The sequence below is a fragment of the Lactuca saligna genome, chromosome 1 (assembly GCF_052625555.1).
Source record: "Lactuca saligna cultivar CGN05327 chromosome 1, ASM5262555v1, whole genome shotgun sequence".
NCBI lineage: Eukaryota > Viridiplantae > Streptophyta > Magnoliopsida > Asterales > Asteraceae > Lactuca > Lactuca saligna.
Genome location: NC_136417.1, coordinates 4179663 through 4200542, shown reverse-complemented (window position 1 = coordinate 4200542; position 20880 = coordinate 4179663). Strand labels below are relative to the sequence as shown.

The window sequence follows — 20880 nt, the reverse complement described above, 5'->3', positions numbered from 1 at the left end:
AACTAGCCACCTGGTTCAACAAGTTCGACAATCAATTTGATCAATAATTTTTTTATTTATGGTGGTGGTCTACGTCGGCTTTTGAGCTGTGTAGACTCTGAAAAAGTTCAATTTGATTTAGAAATGATATTTTTTATCCGGCTAAACCAAATTCAACTACACAAGTCCAATAAACCAGCTATAATGGTTTTTATCAATTTTATCACGTTTTTGAAGAAACCGTCCGGTTCAATCCGTTTAAAATTTGACATAAAACCGGTTGTTATTAAACCGTTCTTGTCTCTGGTTCCCGGTTCGAACCGGTTTTTAAAACATTGAACGAAACTAAATCGCTTTGATTAGATAGATTTTTAGCAAATTTTCCATTTAAAAAAAATAATATATAAAATCCACATAAACACAATTATAATTAATTCTGATCGGCCAAGTATAAAATCTCCAAATCGAGTGAAACTGAGATCATCTTATCAAATTACAGTTGTATTAGTTGAGAATTTAGAAAAATAGTAATAACAATGTTCTTTTATTATTATTTTTTTCTACCAATATAAACAACGTACATCATCTTTAGTATTTGTAGTTCTTTATCTATATTATATTAGCAGCATATACACATATATTTCTTTTACCAAATAATAGCAAATTATAACTTGAAATTATAAAATATAATTTGTTTTTACTAGTACTAGTAATGTGCTTACATATCATTTACATATAACAGCAAATACTTATAATATTACTCATACTAGCAAATGTAATCTCTCTTTTTCAATAATAACCATATTATAGCAAATAATATACGGTGTCCCTATTGGTAACGAAAGGCAAGTACATTATTATTTATGGGAAACCCTTTTTCTTTTACTTTTTTACCTAAATAATAAATATAATTTTGTTTAATGGAGCGTAAGTAGATGAAACTTAAACTCAAGACAATCAAGTCATTTTGGTCTTACAAAGTTTTCCTATATACACATTCATTCAAACATACATCCAGAGTTACTCTCTCTTCACCCCTTACAGATCCCAAGTCAAAGTTCCAAACATATATATATCCAAAAGTCAACTCATCAAATCACATACCCTTGAAGCTTTCTTTTAAGTTTTAACCATTGAAAGCTCGGGCAGTCTCCTGGTCAAAGAATTGCACACGGGCAGCTGCCCTGTTTCGGAAAGCCATCTTGCAACTTATCTGTCAATTGTCACACACAAAAAAGTCCAAACATGTCAAGTCTTTCACTTTCAACATCAAAAAAAAAAAAAAAATACTACTTTTGACCTTCAAATTTCATACCGACACTTTAGATATTCAAAATCTGTGATATAATTATCAATCCAATTTTTCAACAAAACAAAACACATACATGATATATATAAATAGATATGGAGTGTACGAAATGATAATAGGTTACCATTGTTTTTGTGTGGGATGTGAGGGCGCACAACAACAAGCATGGTGATGATTCCTCCTGGAACTTCACTTACAGGAGATCGGGACTCTGCAAGTGTTTTATCATTTTCCAGTATTTTTCCCGCATTAATCAGCTTCACATCATTTATTGTCTTCGGCCCATTTACTTCATCTGTTATTGTTAACAAATTATTTCACCATTAAATACTAGTATGACATAACACATTAAATACTGTCTAATAATAACATACCTGAAAATAGAAACTTATCAAAATCCAAACAAAAAAGTTCAACAAATATCTAGCAAGAGTTATTAGCCCTTCTTATTTATTCCTCTCACCTTAAAACTGATCAATATTGTTAAAACTAATGAATATTGTGAAATTTGTTGGAATGCAATGGTAAAATTGATTATTTAGTGTCATTCAGATGGATTGGTGTTCAGTCTAGAAAAGAAACACCTTATCCATACATTGTTCACTCTAGAAAAAAAAAAAAAAAAAAAAAAAAAAAAGACTTAATGTACTTTTGATGTGTAACAAATGAAATTTAGGGAAGTGTTACCCGTATTTTGTGTATTAGGTGATGAATTCTAAAAAGGGTAATCTGTTGTATTGAATATTGATGAAAAAACGACAATGGTGTAGGTGGTGCTCATCAACTCACCGATAAGATGACAATATGATGATCACAACTTCTTAATATTTTTCCTTCTTCAAGATAATTAAACTTCAAGAACCAAATCTCCAATTCATAAAAACAAAGACTCAAGAAACACATATTTACACTACAAAAACGAAACTTGAAGCACAAAATTTAACACAAGTTGCCAGAAATCATCGAATTTCAGTTTAAAGAACATATAGCTATACAAACACCTCAACAACAGTAACATTTAAATTAAAATCAGTCTTGGAGGCAGAAAATGAACAAAAATAAAGAAAGTTTGGATATTGAATTAACCTTGGGGCAATTGTGAAAGTATCATTTCTTTCAAAGATCCCACAGTGGTGCTAGGACTGTATTTGCTTGGGCCAATATCACTGCCATCAGCTAACCTGAATTTCACCTCAACCACTTCTTGAGAACCCATATGATCTCAACAACCCACTTCAAATTCTCATATAACCCACTTGAATTATTCCAAAAAAAAATCAATTTTTTATGGATTAAGTGAAAACCCAGATGAGATATAACAAAATCCAATGAAAAACAAAGCTTTTTGTTGGGTTTTGATCAGAGAGAACAAGTGATGAAATGAGTTCAAATTTGACAAAATAGAGATCTGATAGATGGATGAATATAAAGGGGTGAGGCTGAGAGAATAAGAAGGTTTCTTGACATAGAAAGAAAGGGAACGAACAAATAAAACAAAAACAACTCTTATGACAAGGGAACCTTTGTTCTTTTTCCATGAATATTTTAACATATTTACAATTCTTTTTTTTTATAAATAATTTAATAAAAAAGATTCTATATTTTAGTGTGTACTATAATAGATTAATAGTAGTGTATAAATGAATGAACCAACATTGAGCATAAATGATGATTAATATATATAATGAATGAATATAATGATTAATGATGAGTTGTAACATAAAATCAAGTAACAGGGTTAGAAATGTTCATCCTTCCCAAGTATAGGGTCTTCTTGTGACTTTTCAGAGTACGATATTGTCAAGATGCAAAATGTCAAGTAAAATTACAAAAAACTAATTTGGTCGATGGTAAGATTAATTATAACACTTGTCTGTTTCTCACTCGAGACCTGTAACAGCAGGATCCAACTAAGATATTAATTGAGTACTAATTTCCAAACAAGTACTATTGTCCAAATAATAATAATTGTGTACTCATTTATACATCAATATACCAATTATTGTTATTTACAAAAAGAATACTACTTTCATACTAGTATAATTAATATAAAGGCAACATTTGACTAAACACAAAATTTAATAACAAACTTTACTACAACTTAAATATTTATATTATTCTTTGGATATAAACAAATAGAAGAATCTTGTAAAAACAAAATTGGTGCAATTAGTGTTTTGTATGTTTACTGATGGCCATTATTATGATCATTGTGTAGTCAAAGACTTACTATAAGACAAAATGGAATAAGATAAAATGATCAGAAAATATGAAAAATCAACATAAGCATGCTAAGTTATAGTTTCAATTTCATATCCAACATGTATAATCAATATGATGATTATCAAAGCTATTACATAAACTAATGATTTAATTTTTTTTCAAGATTTAATTTCTTTTTCAAGACTCAAGTCTGCATAAATTTAAAATTGTGTCCTTTTGGGCAATATTTAAAGCGTACCAATTTCACACAATAGAATCCAACCCTAAAATCGACAAATTTTCTAATAAATGAGTTGGAATTTGGCCCTTCTGTGGAGACCATGTGCTAGTTTCTGTAGGAGAGCTGAACTATGAGTTAGCTTAGTGGTCACAGACTGTAATCTATCGTTTAAAAACTGCATCACGAATTGTACCTGTTATGGGCATAGGATTCAATTCCCCTCGAAGTTACGGAGTGAACTGATTTGTGGAAAGATCTCAAACAACCATGAATTCTAAGAATGCTGACAAATTGGTCGTCGTACGATTTGGAAGCGTTAAAACTCTACGGCAAAGGTAATTATTCTTTGTCGGAAGAACCACCACCAGAGAGACATCAAGTGATCAAAGTGATTGGTGAAGAACAGGTCGTCTCGCCGAGTGACATCAAGATGAATGGTTAGGGTTTGAATATTATTATTGAGGGCATCAGATAGCTTGAAGCAGTAGATGAGAAGAAAAGGATCCGCCATGCGTTAGCTTGGAGTAGAAGCTCTGGGTTCCTCGGAGGTTAGATAATCGACGTCGCTAGGGTTTTGACATACTCCCCGTCCCCAACGTATAAATTCATTCTAGGAATTGGACATTAAGGATGATGCTTTATTTTCTTAATGTTCTTTGATTTGAATCAACAATCTTGAAAACGATGTTACGATGGAAAAAGAGCCTATTGACATTTCACTGTGTTAGTATCACGACATCATGTTTCTAGAGAATCTCCCTACAGTCAAATAATTGAAATCTCATCATGCAATTCACAATAAGAATTCAAGTTGTACAAAGTGAATATTTATATAACACTAATTTGACCCCGAAGCCTGATAAAATGACAAATATCGACGGGTTTAATGGTTAATGAGTGGTGAAGGTTGAAAACATTTCGTTTAGAGGTGACATATTCATATAATGGATTTGACTAAGACAATCCATACCCCTAATTACGAATGGCAATGGTGCGGGTTCGGGCGGACCATGGTTTTCCAAACCTGACACGATAACTTTAGGGTATCTTATCGGGACGCCCCATTGAGTTTCGGGTTTTCCCGTCGAGTTTCGAGTATCTTATCGGGTTTACAACAACTGATAACGAAATCTTTATTCCGCTTTAGGGTATCCTATTGTATTATAAAAAAAATACATGTTTTAGCATCCCTTTTAAATTAAAAATATGATGAATTACTTAAATAAAATAAACTGGACCTTATATTAAAAACTATTTTATTTAAGTTTAGTGTAATACGTCAAAACATAAAAAAAAAAAAAAAAAAATGATCATTCACACCAAATTGTTATCACTAAAAAGATGGTTTAAAGTAAGTATTTTATCTTTGAATGTGTGCAATTAACATCGAAATGATTTAAACATTATATATATATATATATATATATATATATATATATATATATATATATATATAATCGGGTCGGGGCGATGATAACTCACTCCCTGCCCCGAACCAGATAAAAAATCCGATAATAATCGTTACCCGACCCGAAATGATCGGGTTTCGAGTTTCCATGTCGGGTTCGGGCTTTTTTGCCATCCCTACCCCTAATCTATATCACCCTGACCCAAGTGGGATCTAAACCCTCAACTAGTTGAGGTATTTTACCAATAACTCACCAAAGTTCTAAATAATATAGAGTTTGATGTGAAATTAATGTCAAACATCAAGCTTTTATGAACCGTAGCATTTCAAGCATGACTAAGTGCGTCAATTTTGCATATGATTAATAATTATATGTATATTTTCTACTATTATAAATTTTTATACACATATATGACTTAAGACGATGTTTTTTTTAAGATGTGACATCAAGTACAAGCCTAATCAGTCATTGAGTACATGATATATTTTTCATATGATACTCCTTGGGTTAGGACTTAAAGTGGTGTGTGAAAGTTGTTAGAAATCAAATTTTGAAGGATATCACATATCTTTCTATAAACAAAACATAAGATCACATGTTTTTTGACTTCACATATCTTTCTATGAACAAAACATAAGATCACATGTTTTTTGACTTCACCCATATTATCTATCTTGCTATTGTTTGTGGCACGTTCAATCAATAAGATTGTTCACATTAGACTGTCTAGAAACATTAATAAATAATGAAAACATAAAGTAAACAATTCATTGATAAAAATGCAATCTCAATGATAAAAGGTGCCATATACCCACGACGAACTCTAAGTTCGTTGAATCCAAAGGAGATTGGAAACCTCAGCTCAACCCAACCCATATAACCTGTTTAAGTATATGGGTTCACGGGTTCACAAGTTAGTGGGCCGAACGCATCCCATATAATCCGTTTAATAAATAAGCAAAATATTAAAAAAAAAAAAAAAAAAAAAGAGATTTTGTCAACATAAAATCATAAAGTGATTAAATTAATTAACATAAAAAATAGAGGTTTCAACATAAATTCATAAAGCCATTAACATCCAAATAAAAATAAAAATAAAAATATTCATACAAAGTGGATGTATTCTTCGTTCGTGACTCGTAAGTATCTAAAAATGACAACATTTTTCTATTAGGGCACTACAAAAACAAACTAGTCACATAAGGATACGGAAGAAATACAATGATACGAAATATTACGAATACAAATATGGGTTGGTGGGTTGGCGGGTTGATGAGTTGGCGAGTCAATAATATCAACCCAAACCTGACTATTTTCGGGTTGGATCAGTATCGGGTTACAAATTTGATCGAAAATTGTCGTCCCTAATTAGCAGTTGTAAGGTATTAATCATTAAGCCCAACTTACCAAGTTACCATAACACAAAAATATCTATTTGGCATTGAGTAACCACTCTTGTTAAAAACAAGAGGCCCACGTATCTCACATGATCTAAGTAATCTTTGTCGCATGATAGTAATCTTTGATCAATGACTATGCGGTGGTAAAAGAAATATCTTAGATGCTGTTTGTTTTTTTAAGTAAAAATTCATAAAGTTTGCGGACCACCTCTACAACCATCTGCAGTAGAAGAGGTGAACCAAACGGCTGCAGACTGTAATAAGAAGCGTGTTTGTTTTTTTAACATCTGCATGCTGCTGCAGATATTAAAAAATTAAAATAAACTAATTTTATAATCCGAAAATAGTTTTTTAATACCGAAAATTAAATAATGTATAATCCGTTTAAGCAAAAATAATGATATTTTAATAAAAAATAAAGATATTTTAGCATAAAATAATGATATTAATCAACAAATTGTTATTATTCAATATAAAAAAATTCAACAAGAAAAAAAAACAAAAAAATGTGAAATAAGATTTTATAAATATATAATCAATATTTTAGAAAAAGAAGAAGAAGAAGAGGTAAGAAAGACCAAAAAAGTGTTGCGCCAAGAAAAACACGTGCAAAGGTTTTTTAATCCGAAAACTTCTGAAAAACAAATAGCTGCGAGATTAAAAGTGTTGCATGTGTGCCGCGTCGTGCAACAATAAAAGGCCTGAAGAGGTTTTTTCTAAAAAACAAACAGCACCTTAAATAACGTTCCAAATTTATACGTTATTTTTTTGTCTTTTTTCTTATAAAAAACAGTTTTTTTCTTAAAATGTTTTTTCCCATGGAAAAATAAGATGTTAAAAAGACATTTCATCTATACAGAGTTGTAAAAATTGGCAGGGGCGCTAAGGAGTCTCTTACTATCTACAATTAATGTTAATTGGTTGAGTTAAGCGAAGTCGGTCATAAGCAGCTATAGGCGGTCCTCTACAGCTGTCCTAGATGGTCTAAGCCAGTAAAAAAGCCAATCAAAATTTTCAAAAAAAAAGAACTCCGATTAGTCAAATTTATGATATTGGCTAACTAAATTATGATAGATTGATGATTAAAACTGTTAAAAATTATTATATACAATGATTTAAATATTTAACCGATAGAATATGCCAAAATTTATAGTTTTTTATTTATTTTATTAGGTTATAGGTAATATTTTTTTTTTCTTTTAAATTGTGTTATAATTAAAAGTTTCCGCCTAGATGTCAATTAATTCTTACCTAGACCGATTAGTCTCTTAACCTCAATTAACCGTCCGACCACCGCTAACGATTTTTATAACCTTAATAAAACCATAAAACCATATACCTTGTTAAGAACCAAAAAAAAAAAAAAAATCAGAACCATAGCCCAAAGAAACCACACAAATTAGTCACTATCACTAGACATTGGTGCATAACTCAATATGTAGAAGATATCGATCCATTTGTACACCCCGCAATCTTGTGCATATTAATAATACATATAATTACATCGATAAATGACTTGAGTAACCCAAATTCATTGACAAATTTTATTTCTTCAGAAGAAATTATACAAATCAAATATCCTTATGAGTATTTCACTAAAATATGAAAAACGCAATTAACGTAACATGCTAATCAAGTGATTTCAAGAATGACATAGAGCCGTGTATTTATTTATTATAGTAACCTTCCCTTTGTATATGTAAAGATAAAAATATCAAGAACTCAAATTAGTGAAAATACTTTCGTTTATTTACACATAAAAATAAATCTATAATCATAAACAATAACCAAATAGATAACTACAAATATTCATGTTACATCAAACCACATGTTAACCAATCAAATTTGTCAAAAACGATTATAAAACACAAAAATGAAGTCGATAAACATACCATAAAAAGCGGTATTCACACAAGAAAGTAGACAAGGTAGGTTACAACAAGAAGCAAGGTACACATCATTCTAATAATCAAACATGAAACATAACATAACATACAAAGTTGATAAGCATATGACGATGATGATGATGAAAAACAATAAATAGTAAATAGTAAAGAAGGTATTCACATAATCTCTACTCACTAGCTTCCGCTTTCCATATGAAAACCACCAAACATACAAACCTATTCATTCCATCATAGGGATCGACCCCCCTGCTTGCAAGATTTGTTGCTCCAACTGCAGTTCAGAATAAATAAATATATGGAACAAGGGTAAAAACGTAAAAAAAATAACTATCTTTTGGTAGCAGACATACCCTGAACAAGGCTTCCAGTTTGTTCCTAACCAGAATGTATTCATGTTTTGCTTGCTGCAGACACTGCAGACACCTGTAACCACAAGCCATCAGAATAGGGGTATTTCTGTACTTTTGACCTTGAAAGTCAAACGCACAACTTCCAATTTATGAATATGTTCCAACTTTTAAGAGAAATCCAGTATGTAAATAGGACAAGAATCGATGTTAAAATTTTGCAATACCGAAGACGTTTTCTCCATTTAAGTCCTGTAATTTTTTTTACAAATCTGCCCTTGTTCATTTTTTCCTTGTGTTTCCCCAAAATTTCCCAAATATATAAAGATTAAAGAAGCACAGGGTGTTACTGACCCCTCAAGGTTTTTCTCCTCACAGAAGTTCCTGAAGTGAACACACATGTTTGTGACTCGTTGTGCCCCTATGCTGTTACAACATATTCCAAAAAACAATTTAATATTCTTTTCAATCTTGTAAACATTGTAACAAAAATTGGTGTATAAAACTATAAATTATATAAAAAAGTAAAAACTGTAACTTTTTATCAAAGATACGCGAAAACTGACCTGGAACTACTACCCTTGAACTGGTGGACATGAGAATCAACCTGCTTATAATCCACAACTTTCTGTTGACTTTTTTTGTCAAAAAAAAAAAAAAGACATTAAGACAAGGAACAGATCACTATCATGATATCATCTAAAATACGTAAAGAAATAAGAATCTTGATCAGGGAAAAAGAAGCTTACAGAGCAGTTGCCAAATTGTTAAGAAGCTTCTCAGAATCTTCAAAGAAAAGGGACACCACTTCAACCACAAAGTCAGGGTTGCTCTCATCTTGCAGCTTCTGAAGTTGTGTGAATTGATCATCAAGATATCCCTATCAAACACCCAAAAATAAATTGAAAAATCCATCCAATTATGCTTTGCATTTGGATGAAATTGCTTAAAAAGTACAATGCTCTAATACAAGAAAATGAAAGTTGAATCAATGGAAGTACATTGCTATTTCTTGTATTTAAACCCTGAGATAAAAGAAATTACAAACCTCATTATACAGAGACGTTGTGTACTCGATAAATTGTCTTTGCAATTGAGTGACGGAAGCCATGGTTTCTTGCTTTTTGAAGAAGACCTTTCACACTACTTTTTCCTTCCAAATGAGAGAACAAAAAAAACAATTCATTTATTGGGTTCCTTCAAAATGAGTAGACGTACATACATACATACAATTATATATATGTATATACAAGGCAAGAAGGTGCAAACTTAATGGTTGGGGGAAATATAGTATTGATTTATCAAAATGAGAGAAGAAAATGACAACTCATTTATTTGGTTTCTTTTAGTACAATTCCCCAAATAAGATTCTGTTTTGTTGCCAAAAGTGACGTGAGAACCTATCTTTTCGACAGGATCACATTCTCCAATTTCCTTACATAGTTAATTTCACCTTTGATTTTATGGTGGGACACAAAAACCACATTTAATGGGTTTCATCATTTTCAATTTTTTCTTTAGATTATCTTAGTGATGCCATTAGTTGAATCTGATCTGTGATAATCGACGCCAAAAATATTTCTTAAAAGCTACTAGAACTCATGGGATTCGTTTAGATTGTTGTAAATATATTTTTTTTGATCCTATATTTAGAAGAAAAATCAAAATCTTGTACTTTCCACCTACGAAGAATCAACATTAAAAATTATTAGATAAAAGTCAAGATATTTTTGGGTCCCACACATATCAAGATAACAATAAAGAAAATAATCAACATTACACGTTTTTCCCCTTTCGGTTTCCACTTACAATTTTCACAGGAAAATTTCCTCGATCAAACTTAATTTTAGAAAAATAAAAATTTATGGTTTCGGTTTTGAGATTAAACACACAAGTATTCTCCAAAAAAGTAAAATATTAAGGACTTGATTACAAATCTAACACCAAGATTTCTAAAGTTGGAATCGAATTATGAACACTTTGACAAATTTCAAGAACTTATATCACATTTGAAGACCCCAGAAAACAGTAAATATGGAAAACTGCTTCATTTATGATTTTGTACTAAAATTTAAAGCGCCTTTATTAACTAAGAGGGATGATAGCAACTGCAACCCCTTCCTGGCATTAGACACTCCACTCGAACAAGACTTAAATCTGGATTTAGAGGTTACTGAAAGACTGAAGTAATATGATATCACCAAAAGAGAAACATGTACACATGAAGATGAAAAATAAAAACAAAAACATATTACAATCTAGAAAAGTGGATCGAAGACGATTCTTCAGCTGATAATATAAAATTATTGTACCCTACAGCATACTTCCAAGCTTAACCTAATCGATCTAAAAGTTCGCAATAAAAAACCCTAAATTTCACGTTGAGTGGGTAAACCCAGAAGTTAATCACTGGAATCCATGTAACCCAGTAGGAAAAATCTCTACTTTTTTATGAAGTTGGGTTAAAATGACAGATTACAGCAAACACCCGGATAGAATAAAGGGGTGGAAATAGTTACCGGCTGTGATACTGGTTTGCTCCGGCGAATCTGCTGTGGAGATCGGCGGAGAGAGAGTCGTCAACTTGGTGTAGTACCAACTACAAACAATACAGTTAAGCAAGGGGAAGATCGGAAACAAAAGAGAAGACAAAAGAGAGCATATGATTTTATTTTGCTTCACCCAAGATATTCGATTAGATTATCGCACGTTCTGAGACAAACTGGATCTTGTACGGTGGGGATTCATTGAATTTGGCAGGTTGGTGACCCCATCATTCATCCAAAAACAAATCAATTCATGATAAAATATTATTTTAAGTTCAATTTAAAAAAAAAAAAAAAAAAAAAATTTACATCTTGCAAAAGGTTAAATCAAAGAGGAAGTGAACATGTGAACAAACTAACAAACTTTAAATGTTTTTCCATTAATGTATCACCTGTTTGAATATTGAATAGCTTTGTTTACTTAATAGTCATTAAATTTTATCTTTTGTGTATATCTTATCATGTTTTTACTTTTTCGATTATGGAGTAAATTATACGAATGGTTCTATGGTTTGGGGTAATTTATTCGTTTGGTTATTAACTTATTTTTTTTTAACTTGGAAGATCCTTACTGTTTGTTTGTGATGCGCGGTTGATCTCTGTCTTACCTAAAAATGATTATTTTGCAATTTATTTGAATAAATACATCTCTAACAACACTTCCACCTCACTTTACCATATATTACATGTCTCGTCTTATTTAAATAAATTAAAAAATCAATGACAAAATAATCTTTTTAGGTAATACATGAACCAAATGCGCAAAAAAAAAAAAAAAAAAAAAAAAAAAAAAAAAAAAAAACTATAGAGGCCTTCCGAGTTAAAAAATAAGTTAGGGATCAAACGTGCAAATTACTCCAAACCATAGGAATCATTCGTGTAATTTACTCTTTTTTATCCTACCCGACAACAATGTCATATTTTGGGATTTCATGTCGTCATCTTCAAATATGTTCTTCAATGAGCTTTAAAAAATAGAAGTGACAATATCAAAGACAAATCTAAGTCAATAATGAGCTTTAATGTGTTGATTTCGTGTCTGTAATTTCTTCGGTCCACGACTTGGATAGAGTTAAGCGTCCAAATCTGAGGCTCTGGCGAACCATAGTATCAAACATAATCAAAGAAAATGAAACACAAGCTGAAGACCTCAATGGGATTGCAAAAGCATAACACCACCAAACTCCAATGAACAATTAATATGCAACAAACTATTCGTTGCTCTGATTAACGAAAAATGGTATTTGTATAGTAGTATATCAAGGTATGCAACAATGATAAGTTATGTTTAAATATATATGTCCATAAAGAGACAATATTACAAGTTATTCACTAAAATGATATAACTTTCACACATGATGCAACTCATACGCCACATGATGTATGTAGATCCTCATAAAAGAAAAAAAAAGTTTGTGTAGAATTAAAAAATTAGGATATTATGGTAGCAAGATAAACAAGGAAATAAATGAATAAACCATATGATTAAAAAAATATTGTTATTATTCATGAAATATAAATGTCTACTCAAATACTATACTGGAAATATGTTGAGTAACTTGACAATAATTGCTTTTTTGTAGGCGCTTATTTTGTCTCCACTTATGAAAGTAGAGCACAAAATGCATTGTGATGTGTGTTGGAATTATTGTACATATTTTTGTTATTTTGTATAGCTTATAATGGTTGAGGGACTATTTTGTAAATATGTTTAGATCTGTTTGCTGGTAGTTAAGTTGATTAGATTTTTGGTTTATATACTTGTAAACGATTTCATTTTAATCAATTAATGAAAACAAAAATCTCTTTCCAAATTCTCTCGTTTAACATTGTATCAGAGCACTAGTTCATGATCTTGATTTTTCTACATTCTATTCAGTCTCTTCATGAATCGTTATTCTTCTTCGATTCGTTCTTTTTCGTTTGTTTCAATCATGTCTGGAAATGATCCAATTTCTACGATTTCTCAATCATCTTCTTCGACCACCATTGAAGCATCTAATCCTCTCTTTTTAGCTTCATCTGACAATCCAAGCACTGTTTTGGTTTCAAGAGTCTTTGATGGAACTGGTTTTGCATCGTGGAAAAGATCCATGACACTCGCGTTATCTGCCAAAAACAAAATCAGTTACGTTAATGGAACTATTGAAAACCAGCCGAAAATTCAAATCAATTCGAAACCTGGAATCGAGTTAATTCCATAGTGATCAATTGGATTATGGATTCTCTCTCAAAGGACATTGTTGAAAGTGTCTTGTTCTTGCAAACTGCTAGTGATATCTGGAACGAAATCAACCACCGTTATGAACAAGAAAATGGTGCGTTAATCTATCAAATTCAGAAGAAGCTTTTCTTAACTAATCAAGAATCTGAAGATTTATTGTTGTTGTTTATGTTGATGATGTTTTGGTGATTGGCAACAATCAATCTGAAATTTCAGAACTCAAAAATTTCCTTCACACAACATTTCAAATCAAAGATATTGGCCAAATCAATTATTTTTTAGGCCTTGAGTTCAATTCAGTTCTTGATGGAATGATTATTCATTAGCATAAATCCATCAAGGAATTATTAAAGCAGTATGATATTAAAGAAGCTTTCAATGTGAAATCACATTTTCCCACCAAACTAAAGGATCTTCATTTTTCATCTGATTTTTTACAAGATCCTACTCCATACAGGCAAACTAAATTTTCTTGCTCACACCAGACCATATATTGCTTTCACTACTCAATTATTGAGTCACTTCAATAGTCAACCTACACAAGCTCACATGGAAGCTGCAATGCATGTATTAAAGTATCTACATGGAACCATTTCACAATGCTTACTATTCAACAACTCCAATAATTTCAAGCTTGAAGCTTTTTGTGATAGTGACTAGGCAGCTTGCCCCAATACAAGGAAATCTGTCAGTGGATTCTATTACCTTGGAAGGAACTCCTATTTCATGGAAATCAAAGAAGCAATCTACTATCTCTTTGTCATCTGCTGAGGAAGAATACAAGTTAATGCGACGAATCTGTTTTGAATTAACATGGCTTAACAGATTGCTTGTTGAGTTTGAAATCCCATATATCACACCTATCCCTCTCAAGTGTGATAATTTGGCTGATATATATATATATATATATATATATATATATATATATATATATATATATATATATAGCAACGAATCATGTTTTTCACGAACGGACAAAACACATTGACATTAATTGTCATTTTGTCTGAGAAAAAGTTCTTGATGGCCTCATTTCTTTATCTCATATTCCTATTAAAACACAACCAACAGACATGTTAACTAAACCATTGGGAGAGAAAGATCATGCAGAAGCTCTTGGCAAGTTGGGTTTTGTTTCCCAACTCCCAACTTGAGGGGGCTATTGGAATTATTTTATATATTTTTGTTATTTTGTATAACTTATAATAGTTGAGGGACTATTTTGTAAATATGTTTAGATCTGTTATGTCACACCCCAAAACCGGAACAACGGAAATCGTTCTGGGGCGGAGGATGTCATGTACAATATCACAACACAAAATAACAGTAAACAAGCAAACAACATCATCCATTGAATTAATAATGTATTTTAATACAAGTGTGTTATGTATAGTTTATAAGACACCAAAAATATGAATCAAAATAAAAGATGAGTCTTGAATGTGCTCCATCTTCTCAAAAGTTGGCATCGGTACCTGTCTACTGATGACCTGAGAATACAAGTTATTTTGAAAGAGTTTATCAACTTTAAAGTTGGTGAGTTCATAAGCATTTTAGTGTCATTGTTTGTATCAAAATGTTTGTAATAGTGTTTGAAGTATGAGTTTGTAAATGTTTGTAGTCAAAGTTTGTGAATGCTTGTAATCAAAGTTTGTGAATGCTTGTAATCAAAGTTTGTGAATGTTTGTAAATGTTTGTATCTCCTATAAAATCCTATATTTTCTACTAAAAGTAGCCTTCTACCAAGGCCCGACTATTTTGTATGATCATTTCTTGTAAAAGTGTGTAATTTTCCCAAATATGACTATCATTAACCAAATATAGTTTATACATTACCGTTTATGTGAGAAGATCACAAAGTGAATGCAGTGGGAAAATAATATAGTAGTGTAGTGTTGTATTATAGTGACTACTGTTGTACTAACTACCTTAAACTGGTTATTAAAGAAGGTATAATGTGATATGATTGTAACCATACTTGATCGACCTAGTAAAACACAACGCTCGAAGACATCAAAATGGTATGACATTCATCACCTGAAGACCTTCAGGTCCCACTGTAGCTAGCAGCAAGGTGTAGGACGATCAGTCCAGTATAGATCTATACACGAATTCACGCTCTCCCTCCAGATGACTCTGGTTACAAAATGAGCCATATCAGTGATTCCATGCCCCGAAGTAGTGACTCACATTTATGTTATAGTAATCTTGAATATGAGTTGTATGTACTAGTGTAATGTATGTTCTCTCTGTCTAGTATATAGTATGTTCTCTTTGTTTCTCAGCATAGTATGTTCTCTTGTATAGTGTATAGTATGTATTGTTTCTCATTATAGTATTATCTATCTGTTTCTCATCATAGTATATTTGTATAGTTTCTCACAATAATATGTATTGAATCATGTATGAACCGACTCTTTGTATGTTTCATTGTATTAGAAATAGTGAGTAATGATTTCCTAATCTATACCTATTATAGTTTACTAGTATAGTTATTTGTATAACTGAGTGTATTGAACTAGATAAAAGCCTTCGTATCTTTACATATATACATAATATATAACTAAGGATCCAACGACACTCGGACAAACAACAGGGTATCTAAGTCCACAACCAAACAAGGAACATGAAATAAAGTGAGTTATCAGTCCTAAGTCCTTCAATCCTTACTTATATAACTATATATGTAATAGACGTGGTTGTGACAATATATAAGTTTGAAAGTTGTAAAAGAAAAGTTTTAACATATAAAAGTTAGTTTGATAAAGAGTTTAACATGTAGAAGAGTTTGATAAACAGTTTGAAGTAGTTTGATTGATAAAACAGTTAAAAGCATAGTAAATCCATTTGTTTGATAGTTATTAATCACATACGATTGATATAATAACTATAATCTTTCAAATTGTATCCCCCCAATAAAAGCATTTAAAATCATTTAAAAAGTTGATTAAGGGGTATGAACTCACCTATAGTGAGTAGATTGGATGAACAAGTGGTATTGGATGCTATGTTGGGTTTTGAGCATTCTAACACTCCTAAGTGTACATGCAACCCTAAATACCTTGAATCTATGTTTTCTCTATTATACATGCAAATAAGAACATCCAAGGTATTATCCTAATCTAGCATACAAAACAATGAGTGTAACAAGATAGAATACATACCTCTTTGATGTAGAAAGTCTTCATGAAGCTTGAGTGCCTAGCCCCAATAGTGTGGAAGCCTCAAATGGAATCACAATCATCAAAACACTTAGAATAACTTGAGAGAGTTCTACACTTCATGAAATCGGCTAGCCCTCTTCTTCACTTTCTAATGTGATTCTAGTGGCCGATTTTTGTCAAGAATAAGATCTTTATATAGTGTTACAATTAGGGTAAATCCTTAATTGTCATGGCTTTCCATTGCCTTGGATCCATGGGTTCAAATACACCATGGAGCATCCATGGACCATCCTATGGGTTTTAGCCCAACTTGATTATCCATGGAGCATTAGCCCACTATATAAGTATGGATGATTTACACAATCAACCCATATATTTAATTAGTCTTCTTTTGATCACTTAATTAATCCTAGATTAACTCTTGATCAATACTATTAAATAATCTTATTATTCTTATTATTAATATACTAGAACTTATAATATATTAATAACCATAAGTATCTTATTTCTCTCATTATAGTCTATCCAAGTGCATGATGGTATGCAATCCAAATGGACCATGCCGGTTCGGGTCAAGTCTTACCAATTATAGTTATGGACTTAGACATTAATCCAACAGTCTCCCACTTGGATAAGTCTAAAACTATTATTGCGTATGACTTCAGGAACCAACTGGCAATCGTAGCTCTCAAAAGCTTCTGTCGAACTCTGACCTTGTAGATGAACTCTGATCTTGTCAATGACTTGTCCATTAGATAAGGGATCATATAATCTTCTGTTCTCATGATATCAGCCGGACAAATACATGGAACAACGTGATACTTATTGTCCAGCATTTTGTTTCCCAATTTTCGATTTATTTGACAAAGAACTTAATCGAACACATCAATTCAGTTCTGACCGGCCGGTACATAGGTCACAACAAAATCATCGAGGGGCCCAGATATCGCTTCTATTTCTAGAAGGAACAGATAAACTTCGACTCATATGCTTGTTCTACTACTTGTTGAATTGTACACAAAGGCACGTTTTATAACATCAAGTTACTGATGTGTTTACGTGCAATCAATGCACAACCAACTCATAGGTAACAACTCATATCTCTATGTTTGAAGATTTATATGATATTACCGTCTCACGATCACTCGAGATAAATTCCATGAAGTGATACAAGTGAGCGTGGGTTTATTCCAATACTCATAACTTATGAGCACTCATGAATGTTGTAGCAACCATTGCCATGACTAAACCCATTTAGCCATCTACAAACCCGATTCATGACAGTATTGATTCATACCTACTTCCAACATATGAACGACTGTGGAGTGTTTAAATAACTTAGTCATTCGAAAAGAATAACCTAGCTATTTTGGAAGTCAAAACATGCAAAGTGAAACACAATAATAATCGAATCTAATATGGTCTCAGAACCTTTTTGAATATAAATAAAACCACCTTTTATTTATCACCATATTGATTACACATTATTCAATGTTTCAAATAATCAACTTAAGACTTGAATAAGACAATAGTTATCCCATGCTCCTAGCATGTACACTTTGTTTTTCTAAACAATAATTAGGCCATACTCCAAGTATGCACACTATGTTTGTCTATGATCCTTACATTGTGATGTAGATCAATTGAATATGATTCCAATGATACTCATTTCACAATCCCAAATCCTTATTGTAAATGTGAGAATCCCCGATTCCTATCCTTTACCAAAAAAAAACTGTTAGATTTTAAACTTTTATGCAATGTTCCTCTTGTAATGATTATGCACAAAGTCACCAAAACCTTGTCACTAGTCATTACAGAGTATTCCAAAGAAGCTCAACTTCTATGGAACGGAAGTCTCATATTCAAAATACATTGCTTTGAACATCCTTCTTGCATTAAGGTTTTCTAATCTTACATAGATTGAATAACTTCCACCTATGGAGACATTTCCATAGTCCCATTTTGACTATCACTTCTGAACAAAAGTTACTTTTTTTCAGAATATGTCAATACGGTCCTGCCAAAATTAACACTATACTTCCAAATGTCCCTAAGCAACCAATCTTTGGCAAACCTCAGATTGTCCTCGACAATTGCTTAATCACTTTAGTCATATCCAATTCTAGACTTTTCCCTTCTAAATGCCTTAAGCATTTAGAAAATTTAGAAAGGATGAATATTATAGCACGTGAAATCGATCCTATATCCGAAGCATATGGGACACGATTCATGATGTTTGACATAAAGACATGATACTAGACCAGTCTTTTGCTACAATATTTTTTATTTGCCATGTTTTCAAAATTTAACTATGAAGAGGGATGCCGTAATCATAATCGAATTTTGAAAACGCAATATATATAGAATTTCCTTAATTCGAACCATTCAGACATAAAATTCATATATATTCTTGACTAAAGATGATTAAAATCTCAATCTAAGCTTTAGAATTGAAATGAAATATAATTTCCTCTCCCTTAATTATAGCAAAACAACTTTTCAACCCCTGCAACTTCACGAATTGAAACTTTGTTTTCTATAATTAACATTGCTAGCTTGCAATACTAATCATAATAATCATGCTCTCACTAACATGATGATTATCAGCATAACACTTATGCTCCCACTAGCTCTGACATATTTTCAAAAATCTGCTGGACTTCTGAAATTTAGATTCATACATCCTTTCTTAGATAGCTCACATGTGTGTCTAAACAATTTTCAGAACTATGAAAAGGGATGCCGTAATCATAGTCTCAATTGCTTAGGCATTTGCCATTTCTCACAAGTCCATGTTAGCGTGCCGGTTAACCACACGCGCTCCACTAACGACTTTTGAAAATGCAAATAACACAATTGATATCTACGTAAAATCTACTTAGTGAAAGCGTTTCCTCACCATCATTTTCATGAATCGGAGAGAAACCTTATGACACTTAGATTTTATAGTGTATGAGTTCCTATCCATGTGAATTTGTCAAAACCATAATCACAAGAGAAGGTTAGTGATAAATTCAACCTTACATGGATTAAACTTGCTCAATCTTAGTTTCTTGTCACCTTTGGTAGCACAAGGCCCACCAACGCTTCCAAGTTGAACTCTGATAACTCACTGCAAATTCAACTTATTTGAAGTAGGTACAGAAATAAGAATTATGTCTACACGATAGGTTACAAACCTTAAGTCGTGTGCTAGTGATAAATTACAGGTTTTACTCTTGATTAAATCTTGAAACTCTTTCAGGATCTTTAAGGCTCCCACTGTCCCTTTGACATATAAGTTTCCCCAGTCAAGAACCATTCCTTGACAAAACAAATATTCAAGGGATAGTGTGGATTCTTATCAAGACTAACACTTCACACAATTGGTCTTAGTTGGTCTTTGTCTCATCCAAGACATCACAACTTACCAATCTCAAATGTACAAGGGTAGAAAACATTTCACACTACATTTGATAAGTGTTTTAAACATTACTTTATGTCACTCAATGTTACAATCTTGGAGTATAACTCTAAGAATTGTTTTGGAACGAAGTATGACTCATCTTCTTGATTTTAACCAATCCAACAATTCATGACCTCTCTTCTTAGCCATAACAATGCACTAAGACGTCCTTAGAGTATGAATTTGTGATATGGTTTCTAAATCATTAAGATGATCATAAAACTGATACTAAAGTACTCTCCCATCCTTTCAGATTTGAGAAACTTTTATCTTTCTGCCTAATTTGATTCTTCTCATATGTTTTGTCATACATTGTAACCTTTCCAATGTTATAGAATTATACTTAATCTTATAAGTATAATCATATTTACTAATCTTTAGTAAATCATGACAAACCAATCTTTGTGGTGGACCTTGACCAATGCACACCCAGTGTACCTAATTCCTTAGTCCTTCAATTGACTCACATATACATGTGATCAAAGAATTAGTCTTAATTTTTCAAAGATGAAAATTCTCATTCATCATACAATACAACTTGAATAATTCCAAGTTTCTGTCCAATTGAAACTTGGGTGATGAAAAACTTTCTTCATTTGGTAAATTCAGACACTACCACAAATGAAAGAGTCAAATCCACTTTCCAATCTTGCTATTACTGGAAACATATAAGCAACAATTTTCCACAGATGCCATTGTAAGGA

General features: G+C 31.8%; 2 protein-coding genes across 2 annotated transcripts; both read right to left on the bottom strand.

Annotated features, from left to right (window-relative positions):
• Nucleotides 1-911: 911 nt before the first annotated feature.
• On the bottom strand, nt 912-3322 carry LOC145032531 (membrane-anchored ubiquitin-fold protein 3-like). Its single transcript, XM_078981405.1, has 3 exons — nt 2375-3322; nt 1413-1583; nt 912-1192 (listed from the first exon to the last, which is right to left on the bottom strand). Exons 1-3 carry the CDS (start codon nt 2502-2504, stop codon nt 1137-1139), a joined length of 357 nt encoding a protein of 118 aa, XP_078837531.1. The 5' UTR covers nt 2505-3322; the 3' UTR covers nt 912-1136.
• Nucleotides 3323-8398: 5076 nt separating this feature from the next.
• LOC145032450 (histidine-containing phosphotransfer protein 1-like) lies at nt 8399-11493 on the bottom strand. The gene is made up of 7 exons (XM_078981296.1): nt 11314-11493; nt 9843-9947; nt 9544-9674; nt 9361-9429; nt 9149-9220; nt 8798-8870; nt 8399-8718 (listed from the first exon to the last, which is right to left on the bottom strand). Exons 2-7 carry the CDS (start codon nt 9903-9905, stop codon nt 8668-8670), a joined length of 459 nt encoding a protein of 152 aa, XP_078837422.1. The 5' UTR covers nt 9906-9947; nt 11314-11493; the 3' UTR covers nt 8399-8667.
• Between the last annotated feature and the right edge of the window lie 9387 nt (nt 11494-20880).

What these genes read in the sequence shown, in the direction of transcription:
- LOC145032450 (XM_078981296.1), bottom strand. Translation starts at nt 9,905, where the DNA reads ATGGCTTCCGTCACTCAATTGCAAAGACAATTTATCGAGTACACAACG. An exon ending in CAACGTCTCTGTATAATGAG is followed by an intron (nt 9,675 to 9,842) that starts GTTTGTAATTTC and finishes GGTGTTTGATAG; the next exon opens with GGATATCTTGATGATCAATT. An exon ending in AACTGGAAGCCTTGTTCAGG is followed by an intron (nt 8,719 to 8,797) that starts GTATGTCTGCTA and finishes TCTGAACTGCAG; the next exon opens with TTGGAGCAACAAATCTTGCA.
- LOC145032531 (XM_078981405.1), bottom strand. Translation starts at nt 2,504, where the DNA reads ATGGGTTCTCAAGAAGTGGTTGAGGTGAAATTCAGGTTAGCTGATGGC. An exon ending in ACTTTCACAATTGCCCCAAG is followed by an intron (nt 1,584 to 2,374) that starts GTTAATTCAATA and finishes TAACAATAACAG; the next exon opens with ATGAAGTAAATGGGCCGAAG. An exon ending in CATCCCACACAAAAACAATG is followed by an intron (nt 1,193 to 1,412) that starts GTAACCTATTAT and finishes GACAATTGACAG; the next exon opens with ATAAGTTGCAAGATGGCTTT.